The sequence below is a fragment of the Colias eurytheme genome, chromosome 32 (genome assembly GCF_061535395.1).
Source record: "Colias eurytheme isolate Ceu_HAF_F1 chromosome 32, ilColEury1 Martin Lab GWU primary, whole genome shotgun sequence".
NCBI classification, from domain to species: domain Eukaryota; kingdom Metazoa; phylum Arthropoda; class Insecta; order Lepidoptera; family Pieridae; genus Colias; species Colias eurytheme.
This window is the reverse complement of record NC_143011.1, coordinates 5,804,415-5,823,937: the sequence shown is the minus strand read 5'-3', so window position 1 is coordinate 5,823,937 and position 19,523 is coordinate 5,804,415. Positions and strand designations below refer to the sequence as shown.

Below are 19,523 nucleotides of genomic sequence, written 5' to 3'. Positions count from 1 at the left end.
TTCTGTTATTTATAATCTACCGCCTGACAACTTAACCTCCCCTCCAGTCGGTTAGTTGTCAGTCGATCGCTCACATTTTTTGAAGAAACGATCAGCTAGCAATTGATCCTGAACAGCCGACCAGTGCGGTCAACAAGTCAGTGCCTTAGCCGTGCCTCATGCTTGTTTTAGGGTTATTTAAATCTATTATTTAAGATTGTGAAAGATTGCGAATATTATAGTAAAAAGTGAATGTAACAAGGAGGAATATTAAAATATCAGTTGTGAAGAAGGCGTTTCATTCCACAACCCAACAGCTTCAGAAGTGGGATAACGATAACAAGATTGGTGATGGGCCGTGATTGGTCAAGGACTCCTTCACGCAGCCGAGACGGCAGTCGTGAGGGCAATGAACAGCGAAGCCGGCGTAGTAGAGAGCGCCGCAGTGAAAAGCGCTCAGACCGCCGCAGTCAGCGCCCAAGCCCGAACCGAAGTGCCAGTCACCGGAGCCGCCCTAACACTGAGCACCACCAAAGGAGTCCCGGTGAGCGACGTTCTAGGCGTAGTATTGAACGTCGCAGCCAACGATCAGGTGAACATCGAAGTCGTAGCCGCAGTCAGCTACGAAATCGCCACGATAGCAGAATTATGAATATTGATCGGGACCGTAGAAGTAGGAAACGTAGTAAGGACTGTTCTATTACAAGACCCCAAAAAGGTGATAAAAGCGATGTAACTAGTACTTTAATAGATTCATTTGTTGATGTGATTAAATCGATGAAATCTAGTTCTAGTGATAAATTTTCGTCTATTCACAATGTAATACCTGATTTTGATCCAATGGCAAAAGAACAGACTGTTAATGCGTGGTTATCGAAGGTTGAGGAATGTAAATTAATTTACGAATGGTCAGAAAAACAAGTCGTGCACTACGCTCTGCCTAAACTCTCGGGAATAGCTAAAACGTGGTACCAAAGTCTCCCCACTTTGCTGTATTCTTGGGAGGAATGGAAAGTTAAATTAATTGAAACTTTTCCATCTACCCAGAATTATGGTGAATTATTAACTGAAATGTTGAATAAAAAACTACGGTTTAGTGAATCTCCCGAATTATATTATTACACTAAAATTAACTTACTAAACCGTTGCAACATATATGGCAAAAATGCAGTTGATTGTCTAATTTATGGAATTTAAGATAGGGGTATTAGACTAGGAGCTCAAGCGGCACAATTTTCTGAACCTGAACAGTTACTCAAATTTTTTAAAACTGTTAAACCAGGCGTTTCTAGGGATACCGAAAGATCAATTCGAGATAGGGATAAACGGCCGGTACCAAATAATTCAAATAGGGTCTTGAATAAGCCGAATAGATTCGAACCGGGTCGGATAACTTGTTTCAATTGTAACGAAGTAGGTCACCCCAGCTATAAATGCAATAAACCGTTATTAAAGTGTAGTCGTTGTAATTTATTAGGTCATTTGTCTAATGCGTGTTCTAAAATGGAACCCGCTCAAAAGCTAGATAAGGAAAAAACCGTGTTGAAAATCTCTAGTCAACAATCGGCGAGTATTTACACTTTTCCTATACGTATTAACGGGGTAAATGTCCAATGTCATTTAGATTTAGGGAGCGAATGTACTCTAATTCGGTTGACGGACGCCCTAAATCTAGGGTTCGATTGGACCACAAATGATTTACCCTTACTAAAAGGCCTAGGCAATATACCGTACCAGCCTATCGGTAAGTCGTTAGTTAATATTGAGGTACAAGGAATTACTGAAAAAGATATAGAAATATTAGTTATTAATGATAACCTCATTAACTATCCAGTGCTTCTAGGGCATTCATTTTCAGAACGGCCGGGTATTAAAATTACTAAAACCGTAGATAAACTGGAGATTTGTAAGACCCAAAACGCTAAAATACACTTGTTATGTAGGGAGCAAACTTATATTAACCCTGAGGCAATACAAACTGTCGCAGTATTAGCAAAACCTGAACTTTCTTGTACTGTATATGTTAGAGGTGGTATGCGGGGACAAAATGGTTCTGAATTCTATTTGTTTCCGGGAGAATATGAATTAAAAGATGGATTAGGCTGTCTTCTTATCTTAAATCCTAGAACTAAGGGTTTAATTCTAGAACGTGAACAGTTGCTGATACGCAGTATGGTAATGAGTAATGATTGTAAATATGTAAATAACGTTAATTTCACTGACAGGAATGATATATCTGAGCCTGTTATAGGGGATAATCTTAGCGAATTAGAAAAACAAATGGTGAAGGACTTGCTCGCAAGATATAGCAGCTGTTTTTCTTCCTGTCTTAAGGATCTCGGATTTACAACTGTATTAGAAATGGATATACAATTAAAGAATGAAGAACCGGTAGTTTACAGGCCTTATAGACTCTCGTATGCAGAAAGAGAAGATGTCAGGCGCATGGTAGCAGAAATGTTAGATTGTGGTATAGTTAAGGAGTCTTCATCACCTTACGCGAGCCCCATTGTATTGGTAAGAAAGAAAAGTGGTGAGAGGCGAATGTGTGTTGACTACAGAGCCTTAAACAGCAGGACTAAGTGAGACCATTATCCTCTCCCTAGGGTAGAAGACCTTCTTGATCAATTAGCGGGCCATAAGATGTTCATATCGCTGGATTTGGCTTCAGGGTACTATCAGATTCCCATCTCGGAGAAGTCTCAAGAGAAGACCGCGTTTGTTACGCCAGATGGACAATATGAATACACCAGAATGCCATTTGGCTTAGCAAACGCTCCTTCGGTTTTCCAAAGAGCCATGCATAAGATTCTTAATAAAGCACGGTTAAGTTATGTAATTGTGTATATGGATGATGTTTTGATACCCGCGCGTTGCTTTGATGAAGCGCTGCAAAGACTAGAAGAAGTTTTGAACTTATTAAAAGAAGGAGGCTTAACACTGAAAATGCAGAAATGTAAATTTATGTTTGATAAATTAGACTTTTTAGGGTTTGAAATAAGTGGTAATGGTATCCAACCAGGCTCTGCGAAAACTGGAGCAGTCTCAAAATTTCCTACTCCCTTAAATCAGCATGACGTTAGACGATTTTTAGGTCTTGCCAGCTTCTTTAGAAGATTTGTCAAGGATTTTGCTCTGATAGTAAAACCATTGACGGGTCTTCTAAAGAAAAATGCGCCTTGGAAATGGGGGGAAGAAGAAGCAACTGCATTTACAGAGATTAAAAAAACGATTGACCAGCAGACCAATTCTCGCACTATACGACAAAAATTTAGAAACTCAGTTACACACGGATGCGTGTAGATTCGGCATCGCGGGTATTCTTCTTCAGAAAGACGAGAAAGGTTTATGGAGAGTTGTAGCATACTACAGTCGTCAAACCACGGTAGAAGAGCAGAAACTTCACTCGTTTGAGTTAGAAACTCTAGCTGTGATAGCGTCATTAAACAAGTTTAGGGTCTACTTGTTAGGCCTACGCTTCAAAATACTAACAGATTGTAATTCATTACGCACCACACTTACAAAACGAGATGTGATCCCGAAAATTGCAAGATGGTGGGTGCAGTTACAAGAATATGACTGTGAAATTGAGTATCGACCAGGAGATAAGATGTCACATGTGGATGCCCTGAGTCGAGCTCCATCAGACTCAAAAGTAGACGATTTGCACGTTATTGATATACTTAGTGTTACTGCTGAAGATTGGATTACTACTGTTCAATCTTCAGATGACGATATAAGGCGTATTAAAGAAATATTAAGTGATCCAGAATCCCCCAACATAGTAAGTACATTTCAAAATTACAAATTAAAAAATGGACGTGTATACAGGATCATAGCTGATGATAATATCAAATGGGTAGTGCCTAGAGGCGCACGCTGGCAAATTGTTAAAGCCAATCACGATGACGTAGGCCATTTTGGGTTAGAAAAGACTTTAGATCGTATTCGGGCATTATATTGGTTTCCTAAAATGAGAACCTTTGTCACCAAATATGTTTCAGCATGTTTAGAATGTGCTCACCATAAGATGCCAGGTGGTGCTCGACAAGGTCACCTACATTCCATAGAAAAAGTAGAAATCCCCTTTCACACGGTCCACGTGGACCATGTTTGGCCTTTCATTAAGAGTAAGAAGGGGAACTCATATATCTTAGTAATCATCGATGCCTTTACTAAATTTGTTTCTTTGGCTGCCGTCAAAAGTACCAAAACGTCGGAAACTATAAAAGTAATTAAAAAAAATCTTATTGGGTATTTTGGTACTCCAACACGCCTCATTTCTGATAGAGGTAGCTGTTTTACCAGCAAGAGGTTTAGGAAGTTTATACAGGCCTTAGGCATAAAGCATGTTATGAATGCAGTAGCCACGCCGCGAGCAAATGGTCAAGTAGAAAGGTCAAACCGAACTATATTGGCATCATTGGGAACCATGAACCATGGCAAAGATCCTAGAACATGGGATGATAATCTATCGGATATACAGTTAGGCATTAATACGACAATACACGACGTCACAAAAAAAACTCCTAGTGAATTATTATTTGGGCGTAGAGTTACAAATCCTTCGCAAGGTATATTAAGTGAAGTAATTTCGGATGTAGGACATGGAATAGTAGACGGTAAGATTGACGATATTAGATTAGATGCACGCTGCCTGATGAAACAGCAAGCGAAGGTCAGTGAAGAACGGTATAATAGAAAAAGAAAAGCGGCAAAAGTATATAAAGTAGGTGATCTAGTGCGAATTTTGAGAGCAGTTGCATCTGGCAGCGGGCAGTCTAAAAAGTTGGAACCCAAACTACAGGGACCGTACCGCGTAATTAAAGTTTTACCAAACGACCGTTATGTGGTAGAGGATACCCCTTTATCTCGAAAAGGTAGGCGGTACGAAGCTGTCGTGGCAGCCGACAAAATGCACCCTTGGTTAAATTTTAAATCGATGTCTGATAGCGATAATGACGGTGATGATAGTTGTTCTGATGCCATTGAGAATCAAAATAATTAAATTTTATACATACACATTAGGTAGTTTAAAGTTCTTTATGTATGTTGTAATACACATCCTTCTATAAATGACGAGTCAAGTCTACGTGTTTGGTATGAACGAAGAATGATCGACGTTTATAACAAACACATGGAATTTGAAATAGCTTGCATATTGTGGGCGTGCCGGGCACAATATGCCGCCCAACGAGAACCAAAATGCAGTATATGTGTGAACAGTGAGTACCGAGTGATTTTGTATGATTATTATGGGTATGCCGGGCACAATGATGTGCCGCCCAAAACGAATAGCTTACATACTGTGGGCATGCCGGGCATGATGTGCCGCCCAAAGAGTAACAATATGCAGTCTATGTGCAAGCAATGAGTACTGAGTGATTTTTATTACTGTTGAGGGCATGCTGGGTACAATGATGTGCCGCCCAAAGAGTAACAATATGCAGTCTATGTGCAAGCAGTGAGTTCTGAGTGATTTTGATTACTGTTGAGGGCATGCTGGGTACAATGGTGTGCCGCCCATAAGAAAGCAACAATTATTATTGTACATTGTTATTTTTGTGATCTAATTATTGTCAAATTTAAATGTATGAGATAGTATTATGTAATTTAAATATAACATTATGATTGTATTGCAATACCTGCATAAGGTCACTAATATGTAAAAATGTATTGGTGAGCAATAAATTATTTGAATTTGAATTAGTCCTAATCAAACGGATAGAGAAGTGAGTTTTTGTTATACAAATGTTTGTAGCGATTGTCGAAGTAGTTCCAATAGAGATATATATATTTATTTATTTTCTTTTTTTTTTCGAAATTTGTAAATCTTATTCTAGGCTTGTTTCCTTGTGTAATTTTGATTATTTGTAAAAGCTAATCATACCAATTCAAACTTCGGGAACTAGTTGTAAATACATATTATTATAAGTATTTGTTTCAATTTCATGTAAGTATGGTTGCATTTTGTTTTCCATATTTTAACATTTTATTTTTGTTTAAATTTAATTTAAGCCAACGAAGGCACTCGTTGAAGATCGGATGGCCGAGCTGTTACAAATCTTAAAATCATACATAGTACATTATTTTCCATAGACAAGGTTTTCTGTTATTTATAATCTACCGCCTGACAACTTAACCTCCCCTCCAGTCGGTTAGTTGTCAGTCGATCGCTCACATTTTTTGAAGAAACGATCAGCTAGCAATTGATCCTGAACAGCCGACCAGTGCGGTCAACAAGTCAGTGCCTTAGCCGTGCCTCATGCTTGTTTTAGGGTTATTTAAATCTATTATTTAAGATTGTGAAAGATTGCGAATATTATAGTAAAAAGTGAATGTAACAAGGAGGAATATTAAAATATCAATTGTGAAGAAGGCGTTTCATTCCACAACCCAACAGCTTCAGAAGTGGGATTTCTACTTTTTCTATGGAATGTAGATGACCTTGTCGAGCACCACCTGGCATCTTATGGTGAGCACATTCTAAACATGCTGAAACATATTTGGTGACAAAGGTTCTCATTTTAGGAAACCAATATAATGCCCGAATACGATCTAAAGTCTTTTCTGTCGGAGCAAGATGTAGATTGTGAATCTATTTTCAAGCTGTGGGCGTTGCGTTGGGTAATCGAGCAAAGAAACACCTCAAACTCAATCATTTCTTTATTTACCACCGATTCGGAAAGCAGTATCTACAGAGAAGAACCGGCAAGAAACTCTATAGTTGCTCTTTTTAATCATGTCAGTTTTACAATACAGTCATTTTAATACAATCACTTTAAATACAATCACTTTTAATAACCGTTACGTTACACATTTAAATTAAACACTAGCAAAGAAAAGGTTAACAGTTCCTAGTAGTGGAAGATCCGAACTCTTCGATGTTCGAATGTGAAGTGCCGTCCCGAGGGCGAGCCTTCACGGGCTCGACCCGGTACAAGCATGAAGTAAGCCGCCAACTTCACTGTGCTGCCACCTCCCGGAACTCGTGCTTAGAGTCGTTTTACATCCGCGCTATTGACCGTCTCCGACACGGCCATCCTGCGCTGAACACGTCCTCGTGTTTGTGGGTGCTGTAACACAGAAAACATCTCGCACAGTACATGCTCTTCGGCCAATCCTGACAAATTTTTACAATTAAACTCTGATATTTAATTTTTAGGCTTTTAAACCACAAAACTGAAAAAAAACTAAATCCTTAAGATCACTTAGTTCTCCGTAAGTCTATCAGTCTATCTATCAAGACCTTTGAAATTCATATCGCATACCATCGTCCCGTTAAGCTTTGAAAAGTTATAACAGTCGATCAAAAGATAGCAGTTTTCGACATTCGCAGGGGACACGAGGAATCAATACCTTCAGGATATTTCTTGTGAACACAGAATCATGAAATTTGTACAAGAAACGTCCTATAGCAAAGAATCTCATAATACAAAATTTAAGTTCATATGAAAACAGGTTTTTTTTCTTAATTTGAATATCCTAAAATAATTTCCAACTTCAACCCTTTGAAATTAACCATTTTGATTAAAATAATGAAACATTGAATTCTGATCATTTCAATTAAATTACTACTAAAAGAAAGTAACGCATAAGCGACCAAACACCACTTTCACTGCTATTGTCATCAGAAGATCATTATTAAAGTATCACAAAAAAACTAGAGCATGAATCTTATCCGAGGCCTGTGGCTTTTCACTAAGCCCATCATCACACACGCATTCCACCGAATGCCAACTCTGGCTTTTCACTAAGCCCAACAACACACACGCATTCCTCCGAATGCAAACTCTGGCTTTTCACTAAGCCCCACAACAAACCTCATGTTTGTTCCACACGCATTCCTCCGAATGCCGAGTCCCACGGACTCCCATATTCCAATGGTCTCTCCAAGACCCAACCTCCGCCAGCGTCACCCGCGCACCGCGCATCCACGGTTTACTATAAGCAGCTATCTGTACTCCTAATAGCAGACGCCGGCTTCAACGGACTACGGTAATACCGCGCATCCACGGTTTACTATAAGCAGCCATAACCCCTTATAGCAGACACCGACTTCAACGGACTACGGCTACGAAATGACTACTGGCACACTCTGACCAATCGAACTAAGATTCACCGCTATCACTCAACTCAAATTCAAGTTTCAAACATTAATCAACTTCAAGTGGTACTTGGCCCTCAGGCATCCTCAGTATATTAACAAAGTGAAGTTACCCGAACATTGTATAAACAACATCTGTCTTTTCAAAGTGATTATTGGTGTTTAGTATTTCAATAGCTCAACAGTTAAAAAAAAAGAGAAATCTTATCTGAACTGAATATTACTCATCCAACCGAATATTAAAACTCTAGGTATCTTCTATACAGCCATACTGACAATCATGCGTCCCCGTACGCCATTTCTCACACTACATTACTACGGTAATTCATCTCGGGATACCAAAATAACTACCATCCTGCCTCGGCCCACACTGACCTTACAGGGTTACCATACTGCCGCGGTCCTCCTGACCGGTCAGAACACACATCTACTATCCTGGACCTCATGCCAGATAGAACACCACAATCCTTCGATGAACTACATTACCATCACAATATTATTTCACGCAACACACATTTACTTCACAACGTACGAGACAACACAACTATCAGTATGCTACAACTCTACTCAACTAGAACTCTACTGAACTATACCTCCCAAATCTATCATTGTGCTAGCCTGTGCAGCTTGCTCAAATGTTAACAGCAGTTTTATTTTGTTGTTATGATCATTAACAAACAAATGTGACAACAGCACAAAAATAACATCTTAAAAAGTTTAAAACGAATAATTCGTAACTGAACCGCAGAAAACACTCAAAAAGTGGTGAAAGCTTATTCTCAACTGAATATTTACCAACTTGAATTTAAAGTAATCATGTGATAACATAATATCTGCCTACAAAAAAAAATCGCGAGAAACCCTTCAAAACTTTTTTTTATCGGCAAATTTGCATATGGCTAAATTCCTTAACGTTATGTTTACTTTTGAAAACTCAACTTAAAACAATTAATAAGTGTATACTATAAGCAGCTATAAGCAGCATCTGTGAATCTAATATCGAACGGCAAAAGGGCTGAGCTAAATTTTAGTTTCAACGTAATAAGAATGAACTACTCAACAACTACTGTACAACTACCTAATTGATGTATTCAGTTGATGTCAAACTGCAGCTAGTCACAAAAACTATTATCAAGAAATTACATTAAATGCACACAATGTAAATCGATTAGGTACTATCGAATACTCCACGTTTAGGACTTATTTGAAGCTAAAAACCAAAAAAAATGTGTGCGTGTGCTACGCGTACGTGTACACACGTAAGAAATGAAACTTCTTTTTGACCTTATTTTTTCAAAAAATAATTTACAATATGCAACTTTACAGAAATATATCAAATCACGCGTGATAGGGATAAGAAAAAAAATGTATGCGTGTACTAGAGTACACACGTAAGAAGTGAAACTTCTTTATGACCTTAAAAATGTCACGAGTATGGCGTAACGCAAAAATGTCACGCGTACGGCGTAACGCAAAAATGTCACGCTTACGGCGTAACGCAAAAATGTTACACTAAATTTTTGTCCAACCCCGATAAAGAAGTTTCACTTCAAAAACTTTCAGAAAACCTGGATGGGTTTTTCTTTTCTCTATTCAATTAAACAGACATTATCTGACGACAGTATGTAAACTGTAAAGGCGCTATTAACCTTAAGATTATTTCCAGTTTTTTTTTTTAAAGTCTTAATATCTTAACATTTAACGTACCCTAACGTTGATGGGATAGTTCTTAATTTTAAAGCAATCTAATGTACTAAAACCAAATGTAGATTCCAAAGATTTATCTTACGCTAGATGTTTATTTGAACACACGCTAATTATCTGTGACATTGTATTATGAACTGCCTAAATAAGGACCCAATAAATTCTCTGTAAAAATTCAAAACTAAATGCCTCGATTTACCTTTTATTCGATAAAACTAAATCTGCAACATTTCATAAAACTTCATATCGTAAAACTGTATACTGTGAATTGTTCACAACTTTATTTTAAGAAATTACCTCAAATATCACCTTAAATAAAACCTACGAAAAGTTTTTTTTTAAACCTCAAATGCACTAGTTAAGGCATTACTTTTCGTTTTTAATCGAATAGCAATAAGGCTGTCTTTGTGTAGCAATTAATTGCTATTTGTCAAGGGTTATAGCCTAAAAAACTAACGCAGGTAGTTTAAGAAATTAATGCGGGTAGTCAAGAAACTAACGCGGGTAGTTAAGAAACTAATTTGAAAGTAATTCGCATACTGTTTTTGTTCTGATACACGGACAAGTGAATGTTTATTGTTTACGTTCGATTGAAGGATCTGGATGCAGTGTACCAATTAATGTGCTTTCTTTGTTAGTGTTAGCTCACAAAATAACAAACATTAAAGCAATTCGTTACTTAATTTATCTTGATGGCAGTGCTTACGCCACAAAGTATTTTTTAAAATTACGTGAATTACCTACTAATGTAAACCCGTCCCTGAATAAGTGAAATAGGTACTGTTAATTTATCACTGCGTAAATAAGTTGAGTTAAATGTAATGCAATAAGATTAAACTATACACTGGTCTTGTAGGTTACAACTTTTAACAAAATCTGTAATCATTACATTCGGTACAGCCTGTAAATTAGCGCTGTTTTTGTGCAGCATTTTGCCGAGGCTGTGACCATTTTCCTCAATTAATTTTAAAATAAATTTTGTAACTAATGTTTTTGGCAATAAATTTCTTTTTCATTCGAATAAGTTGCTTGAAGTTACTACATTTTGAAAACCTACTTTCTTTATCTTACTGTACACTCAAAGTGGAATGTTATCTACTGACCGGTTTTGTATGAGATTGAAGGATAGTTGCACGACACGTCGACACGTCGCTCTGGTTCCGGTGATCTCAGGCTCGACGTGTTGATGGTAGTGATGGTAGCGCGACGCCCGGCGTGGTATTGCGGTGCCTGGCGTGGATGTGCAACACCTGGCGTGGTGTCGCGGAGCCCAGCTTGGTGCCGCGGCGCTCAGTATGGATGCGTAATGCACCACATGGCGCAACGCATGACGCTCGACGCATGATGCTCGACGCTCGACGCATGATGCTCGAAGCCGGATGCTCGACGCGATGGCACGGTGCACGACATGACACGGCGCTGCTCTCGATGATACGATGATGCTTGCTTCCGACTTCTTGCTGTTCCCGTTGAAACTGGATCGAAGTGCCACGTGGTTGCGGCGCTTTGACTTTTAATCAGGTTATCGTATATCGTATCGAGGTTATCGTCACGTGTTTTCTCATTTGCTCGATTTGATCCCAATTCTGATGTCGGAGCAAGATGTAGATTGTGAATCTATTTTCAAGCTGTGGGCGTTGCGTTGGGTAATCAAGCAAAGAAACACCTCAAACTCAATCATTTCTTTATTTACCACCGATTCGGAAAGCAGTATCTACAGAGAAGAACCGGCAAGAAACTCTATAGTTGCTCTTTTTAATCATGTCAGTTTTACAATACAGTCATTTTAATACAATCACTTTAAATACAATCACTTTTAATAACCGTTACGTTACACATTTAAATTAAACACTAGCAAAGAAAAGGTTAACAGTTCCTAGTAGTGGAAGATCCGAACTCTTCGATGTTCGAATGTGAAGTGCCGTCCCGAGGGCGAGCCTTCACGGGCTCGACCCGGTACAAGCATGAAGTAAGCCGCCAACTTCACTGTGCTGCCACCTCCCGGAACTCGTGCTTAGAGTCGTTTTACATCCGCGCTATTGACCGTCTCCGACACGGCCATCCTGCGCTGAACACGTCCTCGTGTTTGTGGGTGCTGTAACACAGAAAACATCTCGCACAGTACATGCTCTTCGGCCAATCCTGACAAATTTTTACAATTAAACTCGGATATTTAATTTTTAGGCTTTTAAACCACAAAACTGAAAAAAACTAAATCCTTAAGATCACTTAGTTGTCCGTACGTCTATCAGTCTATCTATCAAGACCTTTGAAATTCATATCGCATACCATCGTCCCGTTAAGCTTTGAAAAGTTATAACAGTCGATCAAAAGATAGTAGTTTTCGACATTCGCAGGGGACACGAGGAATCAATACCTTCAGGATATTTCTTGTGAACACAGAATCATGAAATTTGTACAAGAAACGTCCTATAGCAAAGAATCTCATAATACAAAATTTAAGTTCATATGAAAACAGGTTTTTTTCTTAATTTGAATACCTTAAAATAATTTCCAACTTCAACCCTTTGAAATTAACCATTTTGATTAAAGTAATGAAACATTGAATCCTGATCATTTCGATTAAATTTATGAACTACTAACTACTAAAAGAAAATAACGCTTAAGCAACCAAATACCACTTTCACTGCTATTGTCATCAGCAGATCATTATTAAAGTATCACAAAAAAACTAGAGCATGAATCTTATCCGAGTCCTGTGGCTTTTCACTAAGCCCATCATCACGCACGCATTCCACCGAATGCCAACTCTGGCTTTTCACTAAGCCCAACATCACACACGCATTCCACCGAATGCCAACTCTGGCTTTTCACTAAGCCCAACAACACACACGCATTCCTCCGAATGCAAACTCTGGCTTTTCACTAAGCCCAACAACACACACGCATTCCTCCGAATGCAAACTCTGGCTTTTCACTAAGCCCCACAACAAACCTCATGTTTGTTCCACACGCATTCCTCCGAATGCCGAGTCCCACGGACTCCCATATTCCAATGGTCTCTACAAGACCCAACCTCCGCCAGCGTCACCCGCGCACCGCGTATCCACTAATTCATATTCTCCCGGAAACAAATAGAATTCAGAACCATTTTGTCCCCGCATACCACCTCTAACATATACAGTACAAGAAAGTTCAGGTTTTGCTAATACTGCGACAGTTTGTATTGCCTCAGGGTTAATATAAGTTTGCTCCCTACATAACAAGTGTATTTTAGCGTTTTGGGTCTTACAAATCTTCAGTTTATCTACGGATTTAGTAATTTTAATACCCGGCCGTTCTGAAAATGAATGCCCTAGAAGCACTGGATAGTTAATGAGGTTATCATTAATAACTAATATTTCTATATCTTTTTCAGTAATTCCTTGTACCTCAATATTAACTAACGACTTACCGATAGGCTGGTACGGTATATTGCCTAGGCCTTTTAGTAAGGGTAAATCATTTGTGGTCCAATCGAACCCTAGATTTAGGGCGTCCGTCAACCGAATTAGAGTACATTCGCTCCCTAAATCTAAATGACATTGGACATTTACCCCGTTAATACGTATAGGAAAAGTGTAAATACTCGCCGATTGTTGACTAGAGATTTTCAACACGGTTTTTTCCTTATCTAGCTTTTGAGCGGGTTCCATTTGAGAACACGCATTAGACAAATGACCTAATAAATTACAACGACTACACTTTAATAACGGTTTATTGCATTTATAGCTGGGGTGACCTACTTCGTTACAATTGAAACAAGTTATCCGACCCGGTTCGAATCTATTCGGCTTATTCAAGACCCTATTTGAATTATTTGGTACCGGCCGTTTATCCCTATCTCGAATTGATCTTTCGGTATCCCTAGAAACGCCTGGTTTAACAGTTTTAAAAAATTTGAGTAACTGTTCAGGTTCAGAAAATTGTGCCGCTTGAGCTCCTAGTCTAATACCCCTATCTTCAATTCCATAAATTAGACAATCAACTGCATTTTTGCCATATATGTTGCAACGGTTTAGTAAGTTAATTTTAGTGTAATAATATAATTCGGGAGATTCACTAAACCGTAGTTTTTTATTCAACATTTCAGTTAATAATTCACCATAATTCTGGGTAGATGGAAAAGTTTCAATTAATTTAACTTTCCATTCCTCCCAAGAATACAGCAAAGTGGGGAGACTTTGGTACCACGTTTTAGCTATTCCCGAGAGTTTAGGCAGAGCGTAGTGCACGACTTGTTTTTCTGACCATTCGTAAATTAATTTACATTCCTCAACCTTCGATAACCACGCATTAACAGTCTGTTCTTTTGCCATTGGATCAAAATCAGGTATTACATTGTGAATAGACGAAAATTTATCACTAGAACTAGATTTCATCGATTTAATCGCATCAACAAATGAATCTAAGTACTAGTTACATCGCTTTTATCACCTTTTTGGGGTCTTGTAATAGAACAGTCCTTACTACGTTTCCTACTTCTACGGTCCCGATCAATATTCATAATTCTGCTATCGTGGCGATTTCGTAGCTGACTGCGGCTACGACTTCGATGTTCACCCGATCGTTGGCTGCGACGTTCAATACTACGCCTAGAACGTCGCTCACCGGGACTCCTTTGGTGGTGCTCAGTGTTAGGGCGGCTCCGGTGACTGGCACTTCGGTTCGGGCTTGGGCGCTGACTGCGGCGGTCTGAGCGCTTTTCACTGCGGCGCTCTCTACTACGCCGGCTTCGCTGTTCATTGCCCTCACGACTGCCGTCTCGGCTGCGTGAAGGAGTCCTTGACCAATCACGGCCCATCACCAATCTTGTTATCGTTATCCCACTTCTGAAGCTGTTGGGTTGTGGAATGAAACGCCTTCTTCACAATTGATATTTTAATATTCCTCCTTGTTACATTCACTTTTTACTATAATATTCGCAATCTTTCACAATCTTAAATAATAGATTTAAATAACCCTAAAACAAGCATGAGGCACGGCTAAGGCACTGACTTGTTGACCGCACTAGTCGGCTGTTCAGGATCAATTGCTAGCTGATCGTTTCTACAAAAAATGTGAGCGATCGACTGACAACTAACCGACTGGAGGGGAGGTTAAGTTGTCAGGCGGTAGATTATAAATAACAGAAAACCTTGTCTATGGAAAATAATGTACTATGTATGATTTTAAGATTTGTAACAGCTCGGCCATCCGATCTTCAACGAGTGCCTTCGTTGGCTTAAATTAAATTTAAACAAAAATAAAATGATAAAATATGGAAAACAAAATGCAACCATACTTACATGAAATTGAAACAAATACTTATAATAATATGTATTTACAACTAGTTCCCGAAGTTTGAATTGGTATGATTAGCTTTTACAAATAATCAAAATTACACAAGGAAACAAGCCTAGAATAAGATTTACAAATTTCGAAAAAAAAAAAGAAAATAAATAAATATATATATCTCTATTGGAACTACTTCGACAATCGCTACAAACATTTGTATAACAAAAACTCACTTCTCTATCCGTTTGATTAGGACTAATTCAAATTCAAATAATTTATTGCTCACCAATACATTTTTACATATTAGTGACCTTATGCAGGTATTGCAATACAATCATAATGTTATATTTAAATTACATAATACTATCTCATACATTTAAATTTGACAATAATTAGATCACAAAAATAACAATGTACAATAATAATTGTTGCTTTCTTATGGGCGGCACACCATTGTACCCAGCATGCCCTCAACAGTAATCAAAATCACTCAGAACTCACTGCTTGCACATAGACTGCATATTGTTACTCTTTGGGCGGCACATCATTGTACCCAGCATGCCCTCAACAGTAATAAAAATCACTCAGTACTCATTGCTTGCACATAGACTGCATATTGTTACTCTTTGGGCGGCACATCATGCCCGGCATGCCCACAGTATGTAAGCTATTCGTTTTGGGCGGCACATCATTGTGCCCGGCATACCCATAATAATCATACAAAATCACTCGGTACTCACTGTTCACACATATACTGCATTTTGGTTCTCGTTGGGCGGCATATTGTGCCCGGCATGCCCACAATATGCAAGCTATTTCAAATTCCATGTGTTTGTTATAAACGTCGATCATTCTTCGTTCATACCAAACACGTAGACTTGACTCGTCATTTATAGAAGGATGTGTATTACAACATACATAAAGAACTTTAAACTACCTAATGTGTATGTATAAAATTTAATTATTTTGATTCTCAATGGCATCAGAACAACTATCATCACCGTCATTATCGCTATCAGACATCGATTTAAAATTTAACCAAGGGTGCATTTTGTCGGCTGCCACGACAGCTTCGTACCGCCTACCTTTTCGAGATAAAGGGGTATCCTCTACCACATAACGGTCGTTTGGTAAAACTTTAATTACGCGGTACGGTCCCTGTAGTTTGGGTTCCAACTTTTTAGACTGCCCGCTGCCAGATGCAACTGCTCTCAAAATTCGCACTAGATCACCTACTTTATATACTTTTGCCGCTTTTCTTTTTCTATTATACCGTTCTTCACTGACCTTCGCTTGCTGTTGCATCAGGCAGCGTGCATCTAATCTAATATCGTCAATCTTACCGTCTACTATTCCATGTCCTACATCCGAAATTACTTCACTTAATATACCTTGCGAAGGATTTGTAACTCTACGCCCAAATAATAATTCACTAGGAGTTTTTTTTGTGACGTCGTGTATTGTCGTATTAATGCCTAACTGTATATCCGATAGATTATCATCCCATGTTCTAGGATCTTTGCCATGGTTCATGGTTCCCAATGATGCCAATATAGTTCGGTTTGACCTTTCTACTTGACCATTTGCTCGCGGCGTGGCTACTGCATTCATAACATGCTTTATGCCTAAGGCCTGTATAAACTTCCTAAACCTCTTGCTGGTAAAACAGCTACCTCTATCAGAAATGAGGCGTGTTGGAGTACCAAAATACCCAATAAGATTTTTTTTTAATTACTTTTATAGTTTCCGACGTTTTGGTACTTTTGACGGCAGCCAAAGAAACAAATTTAGTAAAGGCATCGATGATTACTAAGATATATGAGTTCCCCTTCTTACTCTTAATGAAAGGCCCAACATGGTCCACGTGGACCGTGTGAAAGGGGATTTCTACTTTTTTTATGGAATGTAGGTGACCTTGTCGAGCACCACCTGGCATCTTATGGTGAGCACATTCTAAACATGCTGAAACATATTTGGTGACAAAGGTTCTCATTTTAGGAAACCAATATAATGCCCGAATACGATCTAAAGTCTTTTCTAACCCAAAATGGCCTACGTCATCGTGATTGGCTTTAACAATTTGCCAGCGTGCGCCTCTAGGCACTACCCATTTGATATTATCATCAGCTATGATCCTGTATACACGTCCATTTTTTAATTTGTAATTTTGAAATGTACTTATGTTGGGGGATTCTGGATCACTTAATATTTCTTTAATACGCCTTATATCGTCATCTGAAGATTGAACAGTAGTAATCCAATCTTCAGCAGTAACACTAAGTATATCAATAACGTGCAAATCGTCTACTTTTGAGTCTGATGGAGCTCGACTCAGGGCATCCACATGTGACATCTTATCTCCTGGTCGATACTCAATTTCACAGTCATATTCTTGTAACTGCACCCACCATCTTGCAATTTTCGGGATCACATCTCGTTTTGTAAGTGTGGTGCGTAATGAATTACAATCTGTTAGTATTTTGAAGCGTAGGCCTAACAAGTAGACCCTAAACTTGTTTAATGACGCTATCACAGCTAGAGTTTCTAACTCAAACGAGTGAAGTTTCTGCTCTTCTACCGTGGTTTGACGACTGTAGTATGCTACAACTCTCCATAAACCTTTCTCGTCTTTCTGAAGAAGAATACCCGCGATGCCAAATCTACACGCATCCGTGTGTAACTGAGTTTCTAAATTTTTGTCGTATAGTGCGAGAATTGGTCTGCTGGTCAATCGTTTTTTAATCTCTGTAAATGCAGTTGCTTCTTCTTCCCCCCATTTCCAAGGCGCATTTTTCTTTAGAAGACCCGTCAATGGTTTTACTATCAGAGCAAAATCCTTGACAAATCTTCTAAAGAAGCTGGCAAGACCTAAAAATCGTCTAACGTCATGCTGATTTAAGGGAGTAGGAAATTTTGAGACTGCTCCAGTTTTCGCAGAGCCTGGTTGGATACCATTACCACTTATTTCAAACCCTAAAAAGTCTAATTTATCAAACATAAATTTACATTTCTGCATTTTCAGTGTTAAGCCTCCTTCTTTTAATAAGTTCAAAACTTCTTCTAGTCTTTGCAGCGCTTCATCAAAGCAACGCGCGGGTATCAAAACATCATCCATATACACAATTACATAACTTAACCGTGCTTTATTAAGAATCTTATGCATGGCTCTTTGGAAAACCGAAGGAGCGTTTGCTAAGCCAAATGGCATTCTGGTGTATTCATATTGTCCATCTGGCGTAACAAACGCGGTCTTCTCTTGAGACTTCTCCGAGATGGGAATCTGATAGTACCCTGAAGCCAAATCCAGCGATATGAACATCTTATGGCCCGCTAATTGATCAAGAAGGTCTTCTACCCTAGGGAGAGGATAATGGTCTCGCTTAGTCCTGCTGTTTAAGGCTCTGTAGTCAACACACATTCGCCTCTCACCACTTTTCTTTCTTACCAATACAATGGGGCTCGCGTAAGGTGATGAAGACTCCTTAACTATACCACAATCTAACATTTCTGCTACCATGCGCCTGACATCTTCTCTTTCTGCATACGAGAGTCTATAAGGCCTGTAAACTACCGGTTCTTCATTCTTTAATTGTATATCCATTTCTAATACAGTTGTAAATCCGAGATCCTTAAGACAGGAAGAAAAACAGCTGCTATATCTTGCGAGCAAGTCCTTCACCATTTGTTTTTCTAATTCGCTAAGATTATCCCCTATAACAGGCTCAGATATATCATTCCTGTCAGTGAAATTAACGTTATTTACATATTTACAATCATTACTCATTACCATACTGCGTATCAGCAACTGTTCACGTTCTAGAATTAAACCCTTAGTTCTAGGATTTAAGATAAGAAGACAGCCTAATCCATCTTTTAATTCATATTCTCCCGGAAACAAATAGAATTCAGAACCATTTTGTCCCCGCATACCACCTCTAACATATACAGTACAAGAAAGTTCAGGTTTTGCTAATACTGCGACAGTTTGTATTGCCTCAGGGTTAATATAAGTTTGGTCGTGGACGATTTCTAAGAGTACCCGCGGCCCCGGCTAACTGCGCGGCTCGACGGAACACAGTGGGGTTTTAGTCGGTAAGAATCCGACATAACCCTTGGCTCCATCCCCGGGGGCCGTGGGTATCTTTCGAAGATTTCCCCACTATAAAAAAAAAAAAAAAAAAAAAGGGTTAATATAAGTTTGCTCCCTACATAACAAGTGTATTTTAGCGTTTTGGGTCTTACAAATCTCCAGTTTATCTACGGTTTTAGTAATTTTAATACCCGGCCGTTCTGAAAATGAATGCCCTAGAAGCACTGGATAGTTAATGAGGTTATCATTAATAACTAATATTTCTATATCTTTTTCAGTAATTCCTTGTACCTCAATATTAACTAACGACTTACCGATAGGCTGGTACGGTATATTGCCTAGGCCTTTTAGTAAGGGTAAATCATT

At 38.7% G+C, this 19,523-nt stretch overlaps 2 protein-coding genes across 2 annotated transcripts; one reads left to right on the top strand and one right to left on the bottom strand.

Annotated features, from left to right (window-relative positions):
* Positions 1-4,411: 4,411 nt before the first annotated feature.
* On the top strand, positions 4,412-4,987 carry LOC149895236 (uncharacterized). Its single transcript, XM_090119206.1, has one exon. It carries the CDS (start codon positions 4,412-4,414, stop codon positions 4,985-4,987), a length of 576 nt encoding a protein of 191 aa, XP_089975332.1.
* An 11,037-nt stretch (positions 4,988-16,024) lies between these two features.
* On the bottom strand, positions 16,025-16,600 carry LOC149895235 (uncharacterized). Its single transcript, XM_090119205.1, has one exon. It carries the CDS (start codon positions 16,598-16,600, stop codon positions 16,025-16,027), a length of 576 nt encoding a protein of 191 aa, XP_089975331.1.
* Between the last annotated feature and the right edge of the window lie 2,923 nt (positions 16,601-19,523).